This window comes from Salmo trutta, chromosome 18, assembly GCF_901001165.1.
Source record: "Salmo trutta chromosome 18, fSalTru1.1, whole genome shotgun sequence".
NCBI classification, from domain to species: domain Eukaryota; kingdom Metazoa; phylum Chordata; class Actinopteri; order Salmoniformes; family Salmonidae; genus Salmo; species Salmo trutta.
The window spans coordinates 17,893,880-17,919,492 of NC_042974.1; the positions used below are offsets into that span (position 1 = coordinate 17,893,880).

A 25,613-nucleotide genomic window follows, 5' to 3' on the forward strand; every position below is an offset into this window, starting at 1 on the left:
AGCCATCTTTAAATCGGGCGACCCTGCTGACGTGAGTAACTACAGGCCCATTAGTATACTACCTGTAGTGTCGAAGGTTGTTGAAAAGTGTGTAGCAGAACAACTGATTTCCCACCTCAACAACAGCCCCTTCACATTACACTCCATGCAGTTTGGCTTCAGAGCGAAACACCACAGAAACGGCCAACTGCTTTCTTCTGGAAAATGTGAAGTCCAAGATGGACAAAGGGGGCGTTGTTGGGGCTGTGTTTCTGGACCTAAGGAAGGCTTTCGATACTGTTAACCATGAGATTCTCATCACAAAATTGTCCAAGTTCAACTTTTCCCCCGATGCCTTGAGATGGATGAAATCATACCTTGAAGGCAGAACTCAGTGTGTCAGAGTGAGCAATGAGCTGTCGCCCACTCTTAGCTATGATGTCGGCGTGCCCCAAGGGTCAATACTGGGGCCCCTCTTGTTCAGCCTGTACATTAATGATCTGCCTTCCGTCTGCACTGGGTCTGAAGTTCAAATGTATGCAGATGATACAGTAATATATGTGCATGCAAAGAGCAAACAACAAGCTGCACAAGAACTCTACTGTAATGGTCCAGGTTACAAAGTGGCTCAGTGACTCGTGTTTGCATCTCAATGTGAAAAAAACTGTTTGCATGTTCTTCACAAAGAGGGCAACAAATGCTACTGAGCCAGATGTCTGTGTCAGGGGAGAAGCTCCAGGTGGTATCTGATTTTAAGTACCTTGGAATCATACTTGATTCCAACCTCTCTTTTAAAAAGCATGTGAAAAAGGTAATTCAAATAACCAAATTCAACCTAGCTAATTTCCGATTTATACGAAACTGTTTGACCACAGAGGTAGCAAGACTGTACTTCAAATCGATGATACTCCCCCACTTAACATACTGCTTGACTAGTTGGACCCAAGCTTGCTATACAACATTAAAACCTATTCAGTCTGTCTACAAACAGGCTCTCAAAGTGCTCGATAGGAAGCCCAATAGCCATCATCACTGTTACATCCTCAGAAAGCATGAGCTCCTGAGTTGAGAAAATCTGGTGCAATACACCGACGCATGTCTTGTATTCAAGATCCTAAATGGCCTAGCTCCCCCTCCACTCAGTATTTTTGTTAAACAGAAAACCCAAACATATGGCAGCAGATCCACAAGGTCTGTCATGAGAGGTGACTGTATAGTTCCCTTAAGGAAAAGCACCTTTAGTAAATCCGCTTTCTCTGTGAGAGCGTCCCATGTCTGGAATACACTGCCATCAGACACACATAACTGCACCACATATCACACTTTCACAAAATGCATGAAGACATGGCTAAAGGTCAATCAGATTTGTGAACATAATCCCTAGCTGTGTATTGCCGCTTTCCATGTTGTCTGTTGTCTGTAGCTTGTGAGGTGTGGAAACACTTTGTTGTTTTTATGGATTTTGTCTTGTTGCTTTTTGTTCTATGTTGCACTGTCTGTATGCTATGTCTTGCTTGTCCTATGTTACTCTGCGTGTGCTCACTGTTCTATGATTGTCTATATTGTAATTGTTTTTAATAACCTGCCCAGGGACTGCGGTTGAAAATTAGCCGGCTGGCTAAAACCGGCACTTTTACTGAAACGTTGATTAATGTGCACTGTCCCTGTAAAAATAAAATAAACTCAAAATAAACTCAAACCTACCTCCAGACATAATGGGTTCTGGTTAGAAATATCTTGTGGATCATGAGACAATATGGAAGACCAGAGGGATCACATTGGATTTGTGCGTGGAGAAGGAAAGCGTTTTACCCAGTCCGCCCAGGGTCCTGTTACACTGTCGGTTAGTGAAGGGGGGCAGACGTCAGTCACCGACGGGCCAGTGAACCAGTGGGTAAAGGCAGGTGAGGAGACTGACTGAAAACAGTACTATGCCTTGACTTAAGATATGTGTGAAAATATAGAACGCAACATGTCAAGTGTTTTCATGAGCTGAAATAAAGGATCCCAGAAATTACACAATAACCCATAATGTCAAAGCACAAACAGGTTTTTAGAAATGTTTGCTAATTTATAAAAAATTACACCCTTCACTCGGTACTTTGAAGCACCTTTGGCAGCGATTACAGCCTCATCATTTTGGGTATTTTTATTTAACAAGGCAAGTCCGTTAAATTCTTATTTACAATGACAGCCTCCCAAAAGGCAAAAAAGCCTCCTGCGGGGACGGGGGATTAAAAATATAGGACAGCACGGTAGCAGCACAAAACATTGGGCACAGACAACAGCACAAAGGGCAAGGTAGAGACAATGACACTACATGTTTGGCACACCTGTATTTGGGGAGCTTCTCCCATTCTTCTCTACAGAGCCTCTCAAGCTCTGTCAGTTTGGATGGAGAGCGTCGCTGCACAGCTATTTTCAGAGCTCTCCAGAGATGTTCAAAATCAGGTTCAAGTCCAGGCTCTGGCTGGGCCACTCAACATTCAGAGACTTGTCCCAAAGCCACTCCTGCATTGTCTTTGCTGTGTGCTTAGGGTCATTGTCCTGTTGGAAAGTGAACCGTCGCCCCAGTCTGAGCGCTCTGAAGCAGGTTTTCATCAAGCATCTTTCCCTCAATCCTGACTAGTCTCCCAGTCCCTGCCGCTGAAAAACATCCCAACAGCATGATGCTGCCACCACCATGCTTCACTGTAGGGATGGTGCCAGGTTTCCTCAATGTGACACTTGGCATTCAGGCCAAGGAGTTCAATCTTGATTTCATCAGACAAGAGAATCCCGTTTCTCGTGGTCTGAGAATCCTTTAGGCAAACTCCCAAGTGAACTGTCATGTACCTTTTACTGAGGAGTGGCTTTCATCTGGCCACTCTACAATAAAGGCCTGATTGGTGGATTGGTGCAGAGATGGTTGTCATTTTGTAAGATTCTCCCATTGCCACAGAGGAACTTCGTGGCCATCAGGTTCTTGGGCACCGCCCTGACCAAAGCTCAGTTTGGCTGGGTGGCCAGCTCTAGGAAGAGTCTTGGTGGTTCCAAACTTCTTCCATTTAAGAATGAGGCCACTGTGTTCTTGGGGACCGTCAATGCTGCAGAATTTTTGTTGGTACTCTTCCCCAGATCTGTGCTGTGACACACTCCTGTCTCGCGCTCTAAAAACATTTCCTTCAACCTCAGATTGGTTTTTGTTCTGACATGCACTGTTAACTGTGGGACCTTATATAGACAGGTGTGTGCCTTTCCAAATCATGTCCAATCAATTGAATTTACCACAGGTGGACTCCAATCAAGTTGTAGAAACATCTCAAGGATGATCAATGGAAACAGGATGCACATGAGTTCAATTTCAAGTCTAATTTACTTATGTAAATAAGGTATTAATTGTACTTTATTTATTGGCTACAATTTAAAAAACAAATTTAATTCATTTTAGAATAAGGCTGTAACGTAACAAAATGTGGAAAAAGTGAAGGGATCTGAATACTTTCGGAATACACTGTACCCCTACCTGGGGGGGGGTATACTACAAAGCAGGATCAATTAGTTAGCCAGCTAACCTTGATAAACAACCAGAAATAGTTTATTTTCTGGTTCATAAAAGAAAGCTAAACGTAGATATGTTTTTAGTTGTGGAGTTAAGTAGACCATGCCCCTTTTTAAACTCATCAAAAAAACAAGTGATTTCAGAATATTTAGTTAAGTCAGCTGGCTAACTACTTGTTTTAGTATACCCTTCAGTTCTGTTAAGGGAGTGGTGGAAAGATCTTTAAACATTACTACAGCCGCACAATAGAACTTAAAAAGCTGACAACAGGCAGAGATTTTAAATGAATTTATTTGCTTTTTTTAAACTTTCAGCAGATTAACCACTATCATGTCCAAATAAAAGCAGAACAAAAATTGAGTTCTCTTTCATTGTGCCATTCATTAGTACACTGGTAATACCTCAGAGCAACAGCCTCTCAGTCAAAAATAAAGAGCACTGAACTGAATATCACTGAACTACTGTATATTGTAAATACAGCCATTAGAAGCTACTGTAAACCAAAGACATGGTCAGTTACGACTTCTTCTGAATGCTATTAAAATAGTTTAGTGATACAGTAATAGTAACGTTTACATAGCATCATGTCAATGACAACCTTTCGAGTAGCAAACAAACTCCAGATTCTTCACACTTGTATGATACTTTTTTAAAGGACTGGATAGATGGCAACTGCTGACAGAACCCGTTAAAAGGAAATAACGTCAAATACAGGCCTAGATTCTACCATAAAACAAACAAGGCCTATAAGAAAAAGGTCATGATGCACCAGGTGTCTGGAGTGTAAAGCTGGCGGACTACACAGTACAGTTCCATTACTGACAATACTCGTACAATGGATGTATTTTTGTACAGTAACACTCATGGTTTGAAACTGTTGTTTAATCCAACAAGAGGGATCCATCTAAATTGGTCTGATAAAAATAACCATTCTCCATCCTCTTTCTGACCAATAGGTTCTCCTATACACCTGGTCAGGTGCATTCCTAGTCTAGACACCTTTAGAATGTAAAATACTGGATCTTTTCTCAGACCAAGGGGGAGCACCAAGTACAACAAGTAGATATTTAGATTGATCTAATATGTATTTAAATCCACCTAGGTATAAAGCGATAGCTATTATCCATGACTGACATCAGTTGTTTTGACAATGTATTCAAAGCACCCGAGGAGAAATGATTGATCTAAATCTACATAGAGTATGATTATAGAACTTAACAGCTAGTACAATGCTTAGAATTTTTTTGTTTATTTAGATTTCTCTTGAGCTATAAACCGTTTTGTCAAGATTAAGAAAATTATGGTCGCAAACATTGTACAGAAGAGAAAAAACAAGAAATGACATTTAGTGTACACGGAGCTCCTAGAAAGTGATGACCGTTATATGAAGTAGGAATTTTGGCAACACCTCAATTCTACACAATTCATTGAAGTCTGTAAACAAACAATATGGACTCGAGAAGAGTGGAAAGAGACCGAAATTGAAAAGCGCAATTAGTATTACCTTCCAGGAACATAAAAAAAGGAACATTTTTGAAGGCAGCAGGAATTTCTTAGTGTAGGGGAAACATGTAGGGCTTGTCCAACCCCCTTCTTCCTAGAGCTAAAGAGTTAATTCTAAGCTTCGTATAATAAAATCAATCATATTTAAGTAGTATGTACCAATTACAATATGAAAGAGAAAAAAAATTATATCTGGATACATATGGTTTTTGTAGAATCCTCCCCCCTCCTCCTAAGACACTCCCCCGCCCTCTTATTCATTCCCCCAACCAATAGGTGAGCTCAGACTGCAGCGTGACTTCCTGTCTGCGGAATTTAGAGTAGTGAGCACTTCCTCTTCCTCTTCTTGACGGGTGGGGGACACAGGACCGCCCGGATGGCTTCGTCAAATACTGTCTTAAGGCCGCGCTGTGTCAAGGCTGAGCATTCCAGGTACTTTACTGCTCCTGTAGAGAGACAGGACAGCAAATAGGGATTTCATTCATTAAAATCCTAAATAGACTAATAGCTATGACTACCCTGAGTGGAGCCAGGTTAAGCTATGGAGAAACTGCATTGACATCGCTGTGTAGAGTCCAGTAATAGGCTTACTCTACGTCCAGGAAACCGGCCCCTAAAGTACTACTAAGAACTAAGTAAGCCTTGTCCAAGCCAGAACAGCCCCTCTCCTGTTTCTGTACTGAGGCACCTTGATGTACAGTACCCACCCTGGACAGGACACTAGCCCCTCTCCTGTTTCTGTACTGAGGCACCTTGATGTACCAATACACCCCCTGGACAGGACACTAGCCCCTCTCCTGTTTCTGTACTGAGGCACCTTGATGTACAGTACCCACCCTGGACAGGACACTAGCCCTCCTGTTTCTGTACTGAGGCACCTTGATGTACCAATACACCCCCTGGACAGGACACTAGCCCCTCTCCTGTTTCTGTACTGAGGCACCTTGATGTACAGTACCCACCCTGGACAGGACACTAGCCCCTCTCCTGTTTCTGTACTGAGGCACCTTGATGTACCAATACACCCCCTGGACAGGACACTAGCCCCTCTCCTGTTTCTGTACTGAGGCACCTTGATGTACCAATACACCCCCTGGACAGGACTAAGTACCATTAGTAAACTAACCAATCTCTTTGGCCATGGCCAAGCCCTGGGGGTAGGTGATGGGGGTGAGTTTCTTCTCCTTCAGCTTCTCGATGGTGTCCTTGTCGTCTCTCAGATCCAGCTTAGTGCCCACCAGGATGATGGGGGTGTTGGGGCAGTGGTGTCTCACCTCTGGGTACCACTACGGAGGACAGGGACAAGACAGTCAGGATAGGATCAGGATGTTACTGTAAACTAGAGGCCTACCTATCAGGTCTATACATCAGTTGTTTTGAGTATGTGGATAAAATCCACCCTTTCAAGCAATGACCTTGATGATAAAGCATTAAGTTAACACAGAACTAGATAGAAACAAAGCCGAGGCTATGGCTCACCTTGGCACGGACGTTTTCAAAGGAGGCAGGACTCACGAGGGAGAAGCAAATCAAGAACACATCCTGTTGGGAGGAAACAAACTGCATAATTTATACAAGATCCACCAGGAAAAACTGAGTTGCAATTCATGGAGATACATGAATCATCCACACAGACAGAGTTCATGAACCAGTCCACAATCTAGGACAAAGTTTCCCTGAACACTGACCACTGTCAATTGGTGGGTGGAGTCAGAGCCCAGAATGAGGGCAGACAAAGGGGCAGACAGAGCACTCTTTCACTTAATGCCTGCTCCAGACATTGTTTAGGTACTATGGGCAGAGAACTGTACTCTCTTCCCCATACATGCAGACTGACATAATAAATGCTCAATGTTGGCAACAACGCAATATGCCTTTCCCTAACGCCCTGAATAACTTATGTTATCGAAAACGGAACGCAAAATTTTTTTTGAGGGGGATATTCAGCTAACACCAAGAATTCAGCTAAAAATGACAAATTTAGGCAGTCTGTTCCCAAGTATTCCCACGAATAAAAGAGAAGTGATTGTGTCTCAATGTAAATCAAGGTATGAAATTGTTACTTTGAAACACACTCTTTGGGCTTAGTCTTGGTCAATTTTCAGTGTAGAAATTACTAAAGTTATGTTCTGGCCCCCCGACCAGTCACTGCAACTAAAATCAACCCGTGGCTGAATCTAGTTGCCTACCAGTTGTATGAATTGATGCTTTATGCCCCGCTGACAGCAATGCACTGATAGAAATGAAGAATATCACTAATTATGACACTAGTGACAACAGTGCATTTCTCCTGTTGTTTTACCGTCTGTGGATAGGACAGTGGTCGGAGTCTGTCGTAGTCTTCCTGTCCTGCTGTATCCCATAGACCCAGATTCACTGGTTTCCCATCGACCATCACATTGGCAGAGTAGTTGTCAAAGCTGCAGGGAGAGATGCATGTTGTTACGCCACAATGACATCATCAGGGAAGTGATTAGCACACAAACAGGAAATAATATCAACCAGTAAATGTCAATGATTCTACAGGCTAAATATATCATTTCCTGATTCATCAGGAAAAACTTTTACAACCACACCTCTTATAAAATGTAAACATAGAATGCTAACATGAACATTCAGCACTATGTTTCAAGTGTAGGGGAGAAGGGTTAAGCATTATAACTTAGACCCTGGCACGGCATTTATTTTGCTGACAAAACTCTCCATGCCATTCGTAAGACACCTGCTGTAATGGGAGAGAGAGAGAGAGAGCTTACACTGTGGGTATATATTCCCCGGGGAACGCATTGGTGGTGTAGCTGATGAGCAGGCATGTTTTACCCACAGCTCTGGAGGAGAAAAGGAGAGATGAGGAGAAATAAACAACTTTAGTTTTGTTTATGTCAATTTCAAAACTGAAAGGAGAAGTTGGAGGGGTTTAAGTGGCCAACTTGAGACAATGAGTTAAACTATGAATAAATGTCTGCATTATCAAGTAGTGATGCACCGATATGACATTTTTGTCCGATACCGATATTTTCCTTGCCAATAAAACCGATAACTATTTAACTTCACTCGCAAAAATATTGGTTATCACACACACACACGCGTAGTGGTCTAAGTCACTGCATCTCAGTGCAAGAGGCGTCACTACAGTCCCTAGTCGAATCCAGGCTGTATCACATCCGGCCGTGATTGGGAGTCCCTTAGGGCGGCGCACAATTGGCCAGGCATCGCCCGTGTTCATTTGTTCAGTCGTTTCATTCTCAAACAGGATTTCTACGGAACGCTGTTTGGGTCTTTCCGTGTCAGAAAAGACACTATTTAATGTGTCAACGCTACTGCTACTCTCTGTTCATCATATATGCATAGTCACTTTAACCATATCTACATGTACATACTACCTCAATCAGCCTGACTAACTGGTGTCTGTATGTGGCCTCGCTACTGTATATAGCCTGTCTTTTTACTGTTGTTGTATTTCTTTACCTACTCATTGTTCACCTAATACCTTTTTTGCACTATTGGTTAGAGCTTGTAAGTAAGCATTTCACTGTAAGGTCTACACCCGTTGTATTCGGCACACGTGACAAATAAACTTTGATTTGAAATAAGCTTGTTGACCAATCAGGACTTGAATATGACTGCATGTCACATAATAAATATAACACATTCATTACACTCACTCATTTCATATGTCACAACGATTCATCGATACATATGCTATGATGCTGGTAATGTTGTCTCGCGCACCTACAGTGCTGGTCATTAAAAAGAAAGAGCTGGCTAGCTCATGGACGCAAACAATGTTCTTCCCCAAAAACATAGCAAAACGACAATCTGTTTCAGTAGCTATAGTTAGCTAGCTAACTACATAGCTAGGTGTCATCTAAAATAATAATCATTAATAAGACAGTTCTTATTTGATTAATGGTCTGACCCATCTATGTAAAGCTAGCCACAATAGTGGACTACGCGGATAGCCTTAAAAATAAAAGTATGGCATAATTCTACTATTTGTATTAATTAGCGTCACTGTCAATTACAGACTTCTATTTTGAAGGCAACCTGCAAATTCCACCATTGTGCCTAATCCTTATGGTGGCTAGCTTCACAGCACATAACCCGGTCTGGTCGAGCATCACTAGCCAGATGAAGCTAGATGGCTGCTTATAACATTAGCTTTGGGCAACAGGGTTAAGTAGCTAGCTAGCCATTTATTTTCATGAACTGAAGTTCAATAGGCGAACAACATGAGGCAACCTAGATCATTGCTAAAAATGAAAATGACTGCAGTTTCTACTGGTCATTTTTTTCAGGCTGGTTGTATTGGTGCTAGCTAGGTACCAAACTAAAGCTAGCTACCTCAGAAGGTGCGGTCGAACAAATTATGCTTTATTACCAATGCAGTATTGTAAACACATCGTTCGTGGCCGGTGTTTGCAGACTTTTGTACAGCTTTGACAATGCTACTGTATCTTTTTTGACACGCAAAGACCCAAATGGTGTTCCATAGTATGTATGTTGTGAAGCTAATAGCAGTGATGCTATTACTGTGCAACTCCGGTAGGGCAACATCTGAAAAATAGCACACTTGGTAGTGTGTATCGGTGCTCAACCAATCGGCGAAAGCCAACATCACCCACGACAGAGAATGGTTGATTGTCAAGGGCAATGAATTCCATTATCTTGGCTTTAATGGATTTTGCCTTTGAGTTGTCTCTCTGAAATTGTGTTACTCTTTCAAATGACTGCTCGATCCACACAGCAGACATTGTGGGTTAGGTTAGGAATGCTGTGTTATAGCATAATGCGCAAATTTTATGTGGCGTCATTACGTCATATTGGTATGCACGTCAGCTTTGACATCGGTTTTGCACCTCGGCATTAAACTAGACATCGGCCGATACCGATGTTGGCATTTTTAGCTAATATCGTCCGATTCCGATATGTTCACCGATATATCGTGCATCTGTTATCCAGTAGTGTTCCAATGTTGAGGTTTCGCTCTACAATTGGGACATATTATAAAGACTTGAGAAGATGACCCACAATCTAGCAGATATTTATCAGAACCTCTTAGTTTGTCTTTAGAAAGCTTCACACTATTTATTATGGCCCTTTAATTTAAATATGTCTGGGAAAGAGTAGTTTAACTGTCTGCTGCCTGTTGTTAATGAGTTCCACCATCAACCTTATTTAGGACATAGTACCATGTCCCTATGTCCTAAATAAGGTTGATGGTGGAGCTCATTAACATGCAGCAGACCGTTAACTACTCCTTCCCAGACATATTTAAATTAAAGGGCCATAATAAATAGTGTGAAGCTTTCTAAAGACAAACTAAGAGGTTCTGATAAATATCTGCTAGATTGTGGGTCATCTTCTCAAGTCTTTATAATAAGTTCTCAATAAAGCAAAGGGACGTACATGATCTAAAACGCAATGGTGTAGCAAATTGTCACTTATAATACAAGGCGGTAACAAGTAGTGAGTTAAATGATAGGACGGACACTAAAGTGTTGCTGGGAATGGATCATTTATAATAACTACAGTGCATACAGTGGGCTTTGTCTCACTCGCTAGCCACTACTCATTTTAACCTAACAAGAAACGTGTGGTCCTAACAGCAAACGAGAATACATAACAGTTACCGTCAAGTAACAATTAGTTAGTATGCCACAACAAGTTTGCAGTCTGATGTTAGCAAGCTAACTTAGCTAACGCTAATTAGTTAACGTTAGTGTTGGAAACTGACAGTTCTCACCAATTAGTAAGCTAACGCTCAAACTGTGGGCTACTAGAAACAATTCACTTTGACAACCTATATTCTAGATCATAACTTATATTGTAAGACGTCATTTTATAAACATACCTAACTAGCTACATAAATGTAGGTTTAACTTACCCGTCCCCCACTACAACACACTTGATGGCCTGCATCGACGCCTTTCTCAGCTATCAAGCTACAGTAGCTAGCTCAAATTGTAGGTTATTGGTCAGCTGGTAAACCACTCTTTTGATGCGTGAACTTGTTTTCCCAAAAAGGTGAAAAACAAGGTTTGAAGCCTCGATTGGAGGGCCCAAGTTGCGATAGTTTAGAAATTAGGAAAATTCCTTCAAATCAGTGTCTTCAAAGAACTTGGTGGAACTCCAAACTTGTAAACCAAGCAGCCACCACCCCAAAAATCTCTGGTGTTAAGCTTGAAAAAACGCCCTCAGACAACGGAAGCTGTAGCTCCCATTCCATACAAGTCATTTCCGTTTACCGTAGATTGGATAAAGGAATTTTCAAAGAGCTGTCAAGCGACGCCACCTAGCGGCAAGTAGAACATTTCTACAGCCACTTTCAGTTTCTGAACATTAGAGGGCAGTATTCCCTCATCAGCTGAATATTGTAAAGTCGCTCCAAGGTGGTGCACCATTTCAGAGAGGCAGGCATCATGAGACAAGACAGTCAGTCAATACTTAGGGTCTTATGATTTCATTCATCCGGGGACTTTGTCATGGTTGTCCCGTGTTTTATCCTTAAAAAAAGTATGTGTTTATCCACATTACAGCATCTTATCTAAGTTGGCATTTGACAGATGCTCTTATCCAGAGCAACTTAGGGTTAAGTGCCTTGCTCAATAGGAGACAGACAGATTTTTCACCCATTTGCTTGTGGATTCGAACCAGTGACCTTTTGGTTACTGGCCCAATGTTCTTAACCAGCAAGGGTACTTGCTAGGCTACCTGCTCCCCGGCATGACACAGATTGTCTGCAGATCCAAAACATCCGAACAAAAACAGAATAAAACCAGTTAAGATGATTTATTTATTTATTTCACCTTTATTTAACCAGGTAGGCAAGTTGAGAACAAGTTCTCATTTACAATTGCGACCTGGCCAAGATAAAGCAAAGCAGTTCGACAACATACAACAACACAGAGTTACACATGGAGTAAACAACATACAGTCAATAATACAGTAGAAAAAAATAAGACTATATACAATGTGAGCAAACGATGTGAGATAAGGGAGGTAAAGGCAAAAAAATGCCATGTAATTGAGTTCTCGCTCTCTTTCCCCTTTCCCTTCCTTCATCCTTCTCATTTCATCAGCAAAACTATTAAAGTGTCTTCATTGTTAATTAATCAGTGTCTCCATGGTAACTCAAACCCTGATCCCTATGTATTTATACCCCTCATCCCAGAATAGAGCAAGAAGGATTATGCTATTGGGGGATTTTGAAGGGAAAGACACATTCATAGCATAAACAACAACAGTAGTGGATAAAAGCAGAGGAAAGGGATTAATGCAGTATAAACATGCTCGTCACAGAGACTAGGGGCCAGCAGTAGCACACAGATGTGTGCAAATGGAAAATGTGGAGCGTTGGAGACATGGAAGATGCTCAAAGAGTCATTGTGTGGACATGTGGAGTTTGAAGTGAATTAGTGGGTTAGTCACTTTTTTTTCAGGAAGACCTGTTAGATGCACTACATCACAGAGCCTCCCTACCGCTTATTTATACTGTATATTCCTCACTGAAAATTCCCTCATACTCTACAGTTCTTTGACGACTTATCTATTTTGTACAGGGACACAACTTTGGTTTTAGAAGTGGGGGGGTGTAATTGTATTATTATTTTTATATTTTTTATCCAGTCAGAAAAACACTCCAAACAGCCTACCTGACTGCTCGGAGGTGTCCGCATGGTCCTAAAGCACACTGTTGCCTCGTTTTTTGATCACATTCCAATGCTAAAACTGGTGGGGTGAAAAATGCAATTTCAGAATGTCCCCAGTAAAAGTTGTGGCCCTGATTTTGTATATAATGTATGTAAACTTTTTGTAAATTCTTCTGTCTATTTCTGCATCTACATGTTGTATTGCTAGCAGCACCATATCACCAAGTTAAATTCTGGGTAAGTTAAATTCTGGGTTTTTGTAAATGTACTTGGTGAATAAAGGTGATTCTGATTCAGAATTATTGACAAAGCTATGGAAAGCTACTGAATATAGGGCATGCATATCAGGGAGAAGAGAGAGAGCATGAATGAGATCACATAACCTAAAGCAGGGGTCGGCAACCCTGGTGCTGGAGTGCTATAGGCACTTCATGTTTTGGATTTAACCAACCTGGAAGACCAGGTGTGTTGAATTTAGGCAAATCACTGAACTGATCATTTAGCTCAGTTGGTCAGGGCTGCGTTCAGTACATAACTTAATAGAACGTTCAATTGAACGGAAACAATGCTGCACTGAAAACCAGTTGAAAAAAAAACGGGGAAGGGTTGGGTTGTGGGTTCAAAATGCATCGCAGCCCTTTAAATATGTCACTCGTTTTCAACTGAATGGAGCAAACGTATCTCAAAGTCTGTTCAAGAACATTTTGGGAAAATGCATTGTTCAGTACAAACCGTTCTGCAACGTAGCAAACTTTCAAGTGAACTGAACACATCCCTGGTTAAGGGCCTAGTTGGAACAAAATCCTGCAGTACCTGAGACACTCCAGGAACAGGGTTGCCTACCACTGCACGACAGTATTGCCCAGATGCTAATGTTCTGCTAGAGCTATAGAAAGTAGAGCAAATGCACAACTTATGGAGTCTCCTTCTCACGGTACATAACAGCAGCGTGGAAATGATCTAAGTTAATGAATGGAAATAGCTCCGTCTCTCTCTCTCTCTCTCTCCAAGCTCAGGATTTGAGTGTTTTTGAGACCGGGTAATTATGTTTCCAATGATGTCTCTGAATCATCTCTCAATGGACCGCCATCATAACGCAAAGGGCATTTGCATAACAGCCTGATCACCCATCTGTGGGGAATCATCATGTAATTGACACCATGCCTAAAGGACATTTTAAAATGCTGGAGGAGTCAATGGAACAATCTGATGGACTCCAGAGTATGTTAAATAGGAAGTCATGGAACATGACATTGTTTTGATATTCTGTAGGATAACAGAACCCTCTGTCATGCTTTAATTTAGTTGATGGAGGGTCATATTATTGCTCTCATGCGTTTCCTTTCCTCTAAGTGTTTTGAAGCAGAACTGGATTGTAAGCTCCACCAACAGCTGAGCTCAACTGGAGCCTTCATATACAGTGCATTTGGAAAGTACTCAGACCCCTTGACTTTTTGCTACGTTACAGCCTTATTCTAAAACGGATTTTTCCCCCCCTCCATCAATCTATACATATTACTCCATAATAACAAAGCAAAAACAGTTTAGAAATATCACATTTACATAAGTATTCAGACCCTTTACTTTGTTGAAGCACCTTGGCAGCAATTACAACCTCGAGTCTTCTTGGGTATGATGCCACAAACTTGGCACACCTGTATTTTTTATTTTTTTTCTCCCATTCTTCTCTGCAGATCCTCTCAATTTCTGTCAGTTTGGATGGAGAGCGTTGCTGCATAGCTATTTTCAGGTCTCTCCAGAGATGTTCGATCGTGTTCAAGTCTGGGCTCTGGCTGTTCTACTCAAGGACATTCAGAGACTTGTCCTGAAGCCACTCCTGTGTTGTCTTGGCTATGTGCTTAGGGTCGTTGTCCTGTTGGAAGGTGAAGCGTCGCCCCAGTTTAAGGTCCTGAGCGCTCTGGAGCAGGTTTTCGTCAAGGATCTTTCTTTACTTTGCTCCATTCTTCTTTCCCTCGATCATGACTAGATTCCCAGTCCCTGCCGCTGAAAAACATCCCCACAGCATGATGCTGCCACCACCATGCTTTACCGTAGGGATGGTGGCAGGTTTCCTCCAAATGTGACGCTTGGCATTCAGGCCAAGGAGTTCAATCTTGGTTTCATCAAACCATTGAATCTTGTTTCTCATGGTCTGAGAGTCCTTCAGGTGCCTTTTGGCAAACTCCAAGCCTTTTACTGAGGAGTGTCTTCCGTCTGGCCACTCTACCATAAAGGCCTGATTGGTGGAGTGCTGCAGAGATGGGAGAACCTTCCAGAAGGACAACCATCTCCACAGAAGAACTCTGGAGCTCTGTCAGGGTGACCATTGGGTTCTTGGTCACCTCCCTGACCAAGGCCCTTCTCCACCGATTGCTCAGTTTGGCTGGGCGGCTAGCTCTAGGAAGAGTCTTGGTGGTTCTAAACTGCTTCCATTTAAGAATGATGATGGTGTTCTTGGGGACTTTCAATCCTGCAGACATTTTTTTAGTACACTTCCCCAGATCTGTGCCTTGACACAATCCTGTCTCGGATCTCTACAGACATTTCCTCCGACTTTAAGGCTTGGTTTTTGCTCTGACATGCACTGTCAACTGTGTGTAGATTGATGAAAATAAATACATATTTGATCCATTTTAGAATAAGGTTGTAACATTAAAATGTGGAAAAAGGGAATGGGTCTGAATAAATCAAATCAAATCAAATGGGTCTGAATACTTTCAGAATGCACTGTGGAGCAGGACTACACATGTACTATTTGAGAACGTCCGGTCAGAAACATTTCCTAGGTGGAAAAGGTCGGAATGGACATCATAATTTCTCGGCGTAGCAACAAACTCCCACCTCGCAACCTCTGGGACCCCAAACTGATCACACCCCTCGTTGGCAGAGAGAACATTTTGCAGTTTTAAAGCTAATTTCCTAAAAATCTACACATTTTGCCATGACTTACTGTGGGTTATGTGCGTTCCTATGATACCAGCTTACTGTGGGTTATGTGCGTTCATATGATACCAGCTTACTTACTGTAGGTTGTGTGTTCATATGATACCAGTTGCCTGACTGAATGTTTTATTTTTTTGTCGGGAGTGTGTGTGTGTTGTTTTCTACTTGACTTACATTGTCTCTAAGAGATCAATACATGTGGTCACATAAAAATATGGTGCATCTATACAATGAACTCACTAAGCAGTCGTGTAGGTCGTATAGGATTTCTGATGTATTTTCACGTGTATGTTTGAGTAAACCATTATAAATGTACATGATTTACTGGTGTACTGTATGATTCAAAACCTAACCAAAGGATATTACCCGTCAGTCCATGAGCCTGTCAAGCCAAGCCCCCCACTTAGCAGAACACACACACTTCCTCGATATCATTGCTGCCCCCTGGAAAGCTGTATACATCTGTGTCAACACTTTGAAGCTCAACAGTGCTGTAAATCTGTACTGGAAATATTGTCTTTGAATCGTAAATTAACTTTTCTCATCTCCATGTTTTCTTCCTCTAACAAATCCCCTCTAGGTATCCATCCCTGGTTAGTTCATAATGCCATTATAGTCATAAACCATATCTGTCTCTTCTCTGATGGTGTCAGAAAAGCTTCCCTAATGTGTGTGTAACCCAGAGGCTCTTGCTGTGAGGCTTCCTGAATGAAAATAGACCTACAAATGAAAGTACATGATTATAAGGCTGTTTGTGTCAGAAACTTCCTTTGTAATGAGTTGTATGAAGAATGAAAGCACATTCATTCATCAACCAGCAGCAGTATTCTTTGATGTTGCATTATAAAAATCAGCAACCAGGACACTTTCAGTGAGAAGAAATTAAACTATAAACATTTACCATAGTGTTCGGTCATGCATCCTGCTCAAATGTGCTACGCATCTCAACACATCTCCACTGTGTTACGTATCAACACATCTCCACTGTGCTACGTATCAACACATCTCCACTGTGCTCCGCATCTCAACACATCTCCACTGTGCTCCGCATCTCAACACATCTCCACTGTGCTCCGCATCTCAACACATCTCCACTGTGCTCCGCATCTCAACACATCTCCACTGTGCTCCGCATCTCAACACATCTCCACTGTGCTCCGCATCTCAACACATCTCCACTGTGCTCCGCATCTCAACACATCTCCACTGTGCTCCGCATCTCAACACATCTCCACTGTGCTCCGCATCTCAACACATCTCCACTGTGCTCCGCATCAACACATCTCCACTGTGCTCCGCATCTCAACACATCTCCACTGTGCTCCGCATCTCAACACATCTCCACTGTGCTCCGCATCTCAACACATCTCCACTGTGCTCCGCATCTCAACACATCTCCACTGTGCTCCGCATCTCAACACATCTCCACTGTGTTACGTATCAACACATCTCCACTGTGCTCCGCATCTCAACACATCTCCACTGTGCTCCGCATCTCAACACATCTCCACTGTGCTCCGCATCTCAACACATCTCCACTGTGCTCCGCATCTCAACACATCTCCACTGTGTTACGTATCAACACATCTCCACTGTGCTACGCATCTCAACACATCTCCACTGTGTTACGCATCTCAACACATCTCCACTGTGTTACGTATCAACACATCTCCACTGTGCTCCGCATCTCAACACATCTCCACTGTGCTACGCATCTCAACACATCTCCACTGTGTTACGTATCAACACATCTCCACTGTGCTACGCATCTCAACACATCTCCACTGTGTTACGTATCAACACATCTCCACTGTGCTACGCATCTCAACACATCTCCACTGTGCTACGCATCTCAACACATCTCCACTGTGCTACGCATCTCAACACATCTCCACTGTGTTACGTATCAACACATCTCCACTGTGCTCCGCATCTCAACACATCTCCACTGTGCTCCGCATCTCAACACATCTCCACTGTGCTCCGCATCTCAACACATCTCCACTGTGCTCCGCATCTCAACACATCTCCACTGTGCTCCGCATCTCAACACATCTCCACTGTGCTACGCATCTCAACACATCTCCACTGTGTTACGTATCAACACATCTCCACTGTGTTACGTATCAACACATCTCCACTGTGCTACGTATCAACACATCTCCACTTTGCTACGCATCTCAACACATCTCCACTGTGCTACGTATCAACACATCTCAAATACAAATCAGATAAGAATTAAATTGTACAGTAGAATGAATGTTCCTGTATGGCGAGGGATGGGAGGTGTCCTGACCAGCAGCCTTGCTCTATAATCAGGTCTAAGGTCATCATATTAAATCAGTCATTGTGAGAAGGAAGGATGTCCCCCACATTTCCCTTTCCCTCCAGCTTTGTGTCCCACTCCCTCGTCTGACCGCTTCACCCTCTCCCTCCCTCTGTGAGAAAGGAGGCTTATCACATTCACTTCACTGTGTTTAAGCTGCACGCACACACATTCACTTCACTGTGCGTTCACACATTTCTGTGTTTTAGTTCGGTTAGCGTGGAGTACAGTAGTTCTTGGAAAGTAGATGGACATGCTTTTCCCCATGTCTGAGCTATGAGCAGTTTGCCTGAATGTTGTGACATAAGACACAGTGGTCAGTGTAAAAAGACACTGATTTGATCTGGTGTGGATGTGGATGGCTGAAACAAGATAGGTGGTTCATCCCTAAACTCAGCTGACTCTGACTCATCACATTCCACTGAAATGTATCAACATTCCCCGCCCTGCCGTGAATCACTGCCAAGGGTTTCAATCTGATTTCTCTGTCAATGAACCGATTCTCACAACTATTCAACCGCTGTTGTTGAGTCTGCTGCCAGTCATGGGCATGTGTAACCACTGTCCAGTGAAGACAAGATGAGACTGTTCTGGGCACCAGTGGAACAGATGTGATCGTACTTCGTTAATCTTGGCTTGTGTTTTTAAAGAAAGGAAGCACATTAAATGTGCAGGACAACAGGATGTTGATGGCTGTAGTTTGGTCTTTTGTCTGTTAGAATGGAAATAACTGTGAATTAGCAGGAAGCTAATGTGACCATTACAATTAGTGCATGCTAGCTCTCGCTCTCACAGCAATAATATACAAAAGAACATCCCATGATTCCCGTGTACATTCACCCTCAAGCCGATACCCGTGCTTAGGTCTATTCAACGCTGGTCTGACCACTTCGAATCCATGCTTCAAGATTGTTTGATCACGCAGACTGGGAATGGTTCCCGGGTAGTCTCTGAAAATAACATTGATGTATACACAGACATTGTGATTGAGTTCATTAGGAAGTGTATAGGGGATGTTGTTCCCACTGTGAATATTAAAACCTACCCAAACCAGAAACTGTGGACAGAAGGCAGCATTTGCACAAACTGAAAGCGCAAACCACTGCATTTAACCATGGCAAGGGGACTGGAAATATTGTTGAATATAAACAGTGTAGTTATTCCCTCCGTACAGCAAACAAACAGGCAAAACATCAGTACAGAGAAAGTGGAGTCGCAATTCAACAGCTCAGACACGAGACGTACGTGGCAGGGTCTACAGACAATCACGGATTACAAAGGGAAAACTAGCCAAGTCGGACAACGACGTCTTGCTCCCAAACAAGCTAAACATCTTATTTGCCCCGTTTGAGGATGACACAGTGCCACCGACACCGCCCGCTCCCAAGGACTGTGGGCTCTCGTTCTCTGTGGCTGACGTGAGTAAGACATTTAAGCGTGTTAATTAACCTTCGCAAGGCTTCCGGTCCAGATGGCATCCCTAGCCGCGTCCACAGAGCATGCGCAGACCAGCTGGCTGGAGTGTTTATGGACATATTCAATCTCTCCCTATCCCAGTCTGCTGTCCCCACTTGCTTCAAGATATCCACCATTGTTCCTGTACCCAAGAAAGCAAAGGTAACTGAACTAAATAACTATCAGCTCGTAGCACTCACTTCTGTCATCATGAAGTGCTTTGAGAGGCTAGTTAAGGATCATATCACCTCTATCTTACCTGACACCCTAGACCCACTTCAATTTGCTTACCGCCCCAATAGATCCACAGACGATGCAATCGCAATGCCCTATCCCTTCTGGACAAGAGGAATCCCTACTTAAGAATGCTTTTCAGTGACTATAGCTCAGCCTTCAACACCATAGTACCCTCCAACCTCTTCATTAAGCTTTGGGCCCTGGGTCTGAACCCCGACCTGTGCAACTAGGTCCTGGACTTCCTGATGGGCCGCCACAAGTGGTGAAGGTAGGAAACAACACCTCCACTTCGCTGATCCTCAACACAGGGGCCCCACAAGGGTGCATGCTTAGCCCCCTCCTGTACTCCCTGTTAACCCATGACTGCGTGGCCATGCACACCTTCAACTCAAATCATCAACTTCGCATACGACACAACTGTAGTAGGCCTGATTACCAACAATGACGAGACAGCCTACAGGGAGGAGGTGAGGGCCCTGGCAGAGTGCCAGGAAACGTCAACAAAATGAAGGACCTGATTGTGGACTTCAGGAAACAGCAGAGGGAGCACGCCCCTATCCACTTCGACGGGACCGCAGTGGAGAAGGGGGAAAGCTTCAAGTTCCTCGGTGTACACATCACAGACAAACTGAAATGGTCCACCCACACAGACAGGAGACTGAAGAAATTCGGCTTGGCCCCTAAGACCCTCACAAACTTTTACAGATTCACAATTGAGAGCATCCTGTTGGGCTGCATCTTCGCCTGGTACAGCAATCGCACCGCCTGCAACCGCGGGTGGTGCGGTCTGCCCAACGCATCACCGGGGGCCTACTGCCTGCCCTCCAGGACACCTACAGCACCCGATGTCAGAGGAAGGCCAAAAATATCATCAAGAACATCAACCACCAGAGCCATGGTCTGTTCACCTTGCTATTTCTTTTATAATTTTTTATTTAACTAGGCAAGTCAGTTAAGAACAAATTATTATTTACAATGACGGCTTACCCCTGGCCAAACCCGGACGACGCTGGGCCAATTGTGCGCCGCCCTATGGGACTCCCAATCACGGCCGGATCTGATACAGCCTGGATTCGAACCAGGGACTGTAGTGACGCCTCCTGCACTGAGATGCAGTGCCATAGACCACTGCGCCACTCAGGAGCCCTGTTGTTTAGGCCGAGGTATGTATCGTTTTTTGTGTGCTCTAGGGCAATGGTGTCTAGATGGAATTTGTATTTGTGGTCCTGACAACTGGACCTTTTTTGGAACACCATTATTTTTGTCTTAATGAGATCTACTGTCAGGGCCCAGGTCTGACAGAATATGTGCAGAAGATCTAGGTGCTGCTGTAGGCCCTCCTTGGTTGGGGACAGAAGCACCAGATCATTAGCAAACAGTAGACATTTGACTTCAGATGCTAGTAGGGTGAGGCCGGATGCTGCTGACTGTTTTAGTGCCCTTGCCAATTTGTTGATATATACAGTGAGCACCATAATTCATTGGACAGTGACCATTAATTTGTTATTTAGGTCCTGTACTCTAGCACTTTGAGTTTGAAAGGATGAGGGTGAAGTGCAGATTGTCAGCTTTAATTAGCTTTTGTACATAGTCCCCCCCATTTTCAGGCATCAAAAAACATTGGACAGTTTAACATAATGTAGAATAAAGTAATCATTGTTAATATTTGGTCGCATATCCTTTGCATGCAATGACTGCTTGAAGTCTGCGATGCATCGACATCAGACGCTGGGTATCTTCCCTGGTGATGCTCTTCCAGGCCTGTACTGCAGCCATCTTCAGTTCCTGCTTGTTTCGGGGACTTATTGCCTTCAGTCTCCTCTTCAGCATGTAAAATGCATATTCAATTGGATTCAGATCCGGTGATTGACTTGGCCAGTCAAGGATTTTCCACTTTTTGGCCATAAAAAAAACCCTTCATTGCTCTAGCAGTTTGTTAAGGGTCATTGTCTTGTTGCATGATGAAGTGCCGTCCAATGAGTTTGGAGGCATTTGGTTTTATCTGAGCAGATCAAATATTTCTGTAGACTTCAGAATTCATTGTTCTACTTCTGTCTGCAGTCACATCATCGATGAAGACAAGTGAGCCTGTTCCACTGGCAGCCATACAGGCCCAAGCCATAACACCCCCTCCACCATGTTTCACAGATGAGCTGGTATGCTTTGGATCATGGGCATGTCTTTTTTTCTCCACATTTTCCATCACTCTGGTACATGTTAATCTTTGTCTCATCTGTCCACAATACTTTTCTCCAGAACTCTTGGGGCTCTTTTAGGTGCTTTTTAGCTAACTGTAATCTCGCCTTTCTGTTCTTCAGACTTATCAGTGGTTTGCATCTTGTAGTGTACCCTCTGTAGTCCTGCTGATGTAGTCTTCTACGTATGGTAGACTTTGACACATCTACACCTGCACCCAGGAGAGTGTTTTGGTCTGTTGGGCTAGCTGTGTTAGCTGGTGCTGGGGAAAAACTGTGACACCAATCAGGCCCTCGAGGACTGGAGTTGCCCAGGCCTGCCCTAGCCACAACTACTTCAACATAAATGGGTGTCAGGTTGTTGTCCAGTTCTGGCATTTAGGTCGCCACAGACAAGTACATGTCCCTGGGCCTGGAAATGGTCCATCTCCCCCTCTAGGATGGAGAAGCTGTCATCATTAAAGTATTGGGATTCTATCTCTGTGTGTGTGTGTGTGTGTGTGTGTGTGTATACACGTCTGTCTCCGTGTGTGTGTGTGTGTGTACGTCTCTCTGTATCACATCTTCTGTTGTAGCTGAGATAAAACAGAGGTCACAGTGGGGCAGAGAGAGAGAGGGTGAGAGACAGGTGGAGAGAAGGAGTGAGAGAGAGAGAGAGAGAGAGAGAGAGAGGAGGATTGTCGAGGGTAATCTGGAGGTTTGATTTAGTGTGTAATGGAGGACGAGGTTGTTGTACATCAGCCTAACCTCTGCTCAGATACAAACATCATAAACTCCCAAAACATTTGTCTCCAACACATCATGTACTGTAGGAGTTGCCCTAAGGAGATAACTCCTTGCAGATTCTCAACTGTCACAAAAAGTTTAGAGAGAAAAAAAATATTCAGAATTCCACTCGATTTACCTTCAAGTTTCTTTGTAATATTGACTGCTTTGTGCTTCCAGCTAATCGAGGTCTCCGCATATAACTTGGACTCTTAACTAGGGTCTTTCTGTGAATTAGTTGTAAATATCCATGCTTAAAAGCAGTGAGGATTCTTCATTTGTTTACCCCTGCAGCCTTCGTGAGAGGACCATTAATCTTCTATTCCAGGAAACGGTTGTCACATGTTCATTACACACAGCAGTTGCATCATTCTCCTGGTCAGATAAAAATCTCTTGGTTGGCTTCTGTGTCAGTGATTGCATAAATGCATGTGAACATCATAATCTGAATGATCCTATATTCAACTGTGTGGATATCATGATCCATATCATGTACTGTATGTCTATTCAATATGCATTTGTTTTCCTAAGCTTAGCCTGATATCGTGATATGAGAAAGAGAAAACTGTGTAAGGGAACTGTAAAAGAAAGATCATCCAAGGTAAAGGAACAATCAATACCCATTGACTTCCTGTAATAGTTATGTCATGGCTGTTCTACTGTTAACAAGCGTCAGTGTTTAAAACATGGAAACTATGTAAAAAGGGTGTGGTGAAGTGAGGTCGGCTTCCCATAATTGTTACGCAATCCTTTGGCCATCCATGAAACGGAAGAGAATCCAATGTATTCCAATCCTCACAGTGTGGTTCATGTAACAACAGTCTGTGTACTTCTCAGTAACTAAGGAGAGAGGGGAAAAGGCAAGTAATAGTGTAAGCCAACAGTATGGGGCCAAATTGGAATTAAGGGGTGGATCTGTCCCACTTGAGAAATCCATTTAATTCTGTATGCTTTCTCTCATCCTGTTTACTCTTCCTCCAAACCCTGAAGCAGCCGGCCTACACCCCAACAGGGAGTCAGAGGTTCAAGCAAGAGGCCTATACCCCAACACCCCGCTATAGGGAGTCAGGGGTTCAAGCAGTATGGCTACACCCCAACACCCCACTATAGGGAGTCAGGGGTTCAAGCAGTAGGCCTATACCCCAACACCACGCTATAGGGAGTCAGGGGTTCAAGCAGTAGGCCTATACCCCAACACCACGCTATAGGGAGTCAGGGGTTCAAGCAGTAGGCCTATACCCCAACACCCCGCTATAGGGAGTCAGGGGTTCAAGCAGTAGGCCTATACCCCAACACCCCACTATAGGGAGTCAGAGGTTCAAGCAGTAGGCCTATACCCCAACACCCCGCCATAGGGAGGCAGGGGTTCAAGCAGTAGGGCTACACCCCAACACCCCACTATAGGGAGTCAGAGGCTCACTCATGTAAAACTGAGCAAAAGGACACAGAGAGGAACATTAGCAAACTATTTCCTTTACCATGACAACAGAGCATCCTCCCCTCCCCTGCTGTACAATGGCTCCTCTGGATCTGTGGGTGGACTGTGCCCTTCCCTGACCCTTCCCTGCTGTACAATGGCTCTTCCTCTCAACTGCCATTGTGCCATGGCATGAGTACTCTGGACCTGTGGGTGCACCTGTGGGAGGACTGTGCCTGTACTCCTGTGAGTGAGTTACACTCCCCCATGTAGGTCAGATGCACTGAAGTCACTACTATGTTGAGGCATGACTGGGTTGGGATTGACAGGAAGGAACTGACTGGAGTTCCTGTAACATGCTGAATACTGTATGTCATAATTCACTATGCTTAACTATTGGTTTAATCTGTGATATCACCATTGGGAAGAACCTATTCCCCAGATAAATGGGAAAGAACAGTTTGATCCTGATATTCAACACTAAGAGCAATTCAATAATAAATGTCATACAGAATGCCATTTCATTATGCCATTGCAAATTCCAATTATATTCCTCCAGACAGATTCATATGTCATTATCACCATTAAATGACAGCATAAGCTTGTTGCACAAAACAGACTCTCTTATATCTGTGAATTTTTTCAGAAGTTTTGGAATAGATGGAGTAAAATTCTCTGTTTTATACAGGATAGTATAGGCTACTTTTATGTATACAGTGCCTTCGGAAAGTATTCAGACCCCTTGACCTTTTCCACATTTTGTTATGTTACAGCCTTATTTTAAAAGGGATTACATAAAAAATGTTCCTCAGCAATCTACACACGATACCATAATGACAAAGCGAAAACAGACTTTAAGAAATGTTTGCAAATGTATTAAAATAAAAAACAGAAATACCTTATTTATTATGCGACTTCGCTATGAGACTCAAAATTGAACTCAGGTGCATCCTGTTTCCATTGATCATCCTTGAGATGTTTCTACAACTTCATTGGATTTCACCTGGGGTAAATTCAATTGATTGGACATGATTTGGAAAGGCACACACCTATCTATATAAGGTCCTACAGTTGACAGTGCATGTCAGAGCAAAAAACAATCTATGAGGTTGAAGGAATTGTCCGTAGAGCTCCGAGACAGGATAGTGTTAAGGCACAGATCTGGGGAAGAGTACCAAAAACTTTCTGCAGCATTGAAAGTCCCCAAGAACACAGTGGCCTCATCATTCTTAAATGGAAGAAGTTTGGAACCACCAAGACTCTTCCTAGAGCTGGCCACCCGGCCAAACTGCACAATCGGGGGAGAAGGGCCCTGGTCAGGGAGGTGACCAAGAACCCGATGGTCACTCTAACAGACCTCCAAAGTTCCTCTGTGGAGATGGGAGAACCTTCCAGAAGGACAACCATCTCTGCAGCACTCCACCAAGCAGGCCTTTATGGTAGAGTGGCCAGACAGAAGCCACTCCTCAGTAAAAGGCACATGACAGCCCGCTTGGAGTTTGCCAAAAGGCACCTAAAGACTCTCAGACCATGAGAAACAGGATTCTCTGGTCTGATGAAACCAAGATTGAATTCTTTAGCCTGAATGCAAAGCATCATG

General features: G+C 43.3%; 1 protein-coding gene across 1 annotated transcript; it reads right to left on the reverse strand.

The window, feature by feature from the left end:
- Positions 1–3,793: 3,793 nt before the first annotated feature.
- LOC115152908 (ras-related C3 botulinum toxin substrate 1) lies at positions 3,794–11,224 on the reverse strand. The gene is made up of 6 exons (XM_029697836.1): positions 10,911–11,224; positions 7,780–7,851; positions 7,326–7,443; positions 6,503–6,565; positions 6,150–6,309; positions 3,794–5,469 (listed from the first exon to the last, which is right to left on the reverse strand). Exons 1-6 carry the CDS (start codon positions 10,943–10,945, stop codon positions 5,339–5,341), a joined length of 579 nt encoding a protein of 192 aa, XP_029553696.1. The 5' UTR covers positions 10,946–11,224; the 3' UTR covers positions 3,794–5,338.
- Between the last annotated feature and the right edge of the window lie 14,389 nt (positions 11,225–25,613).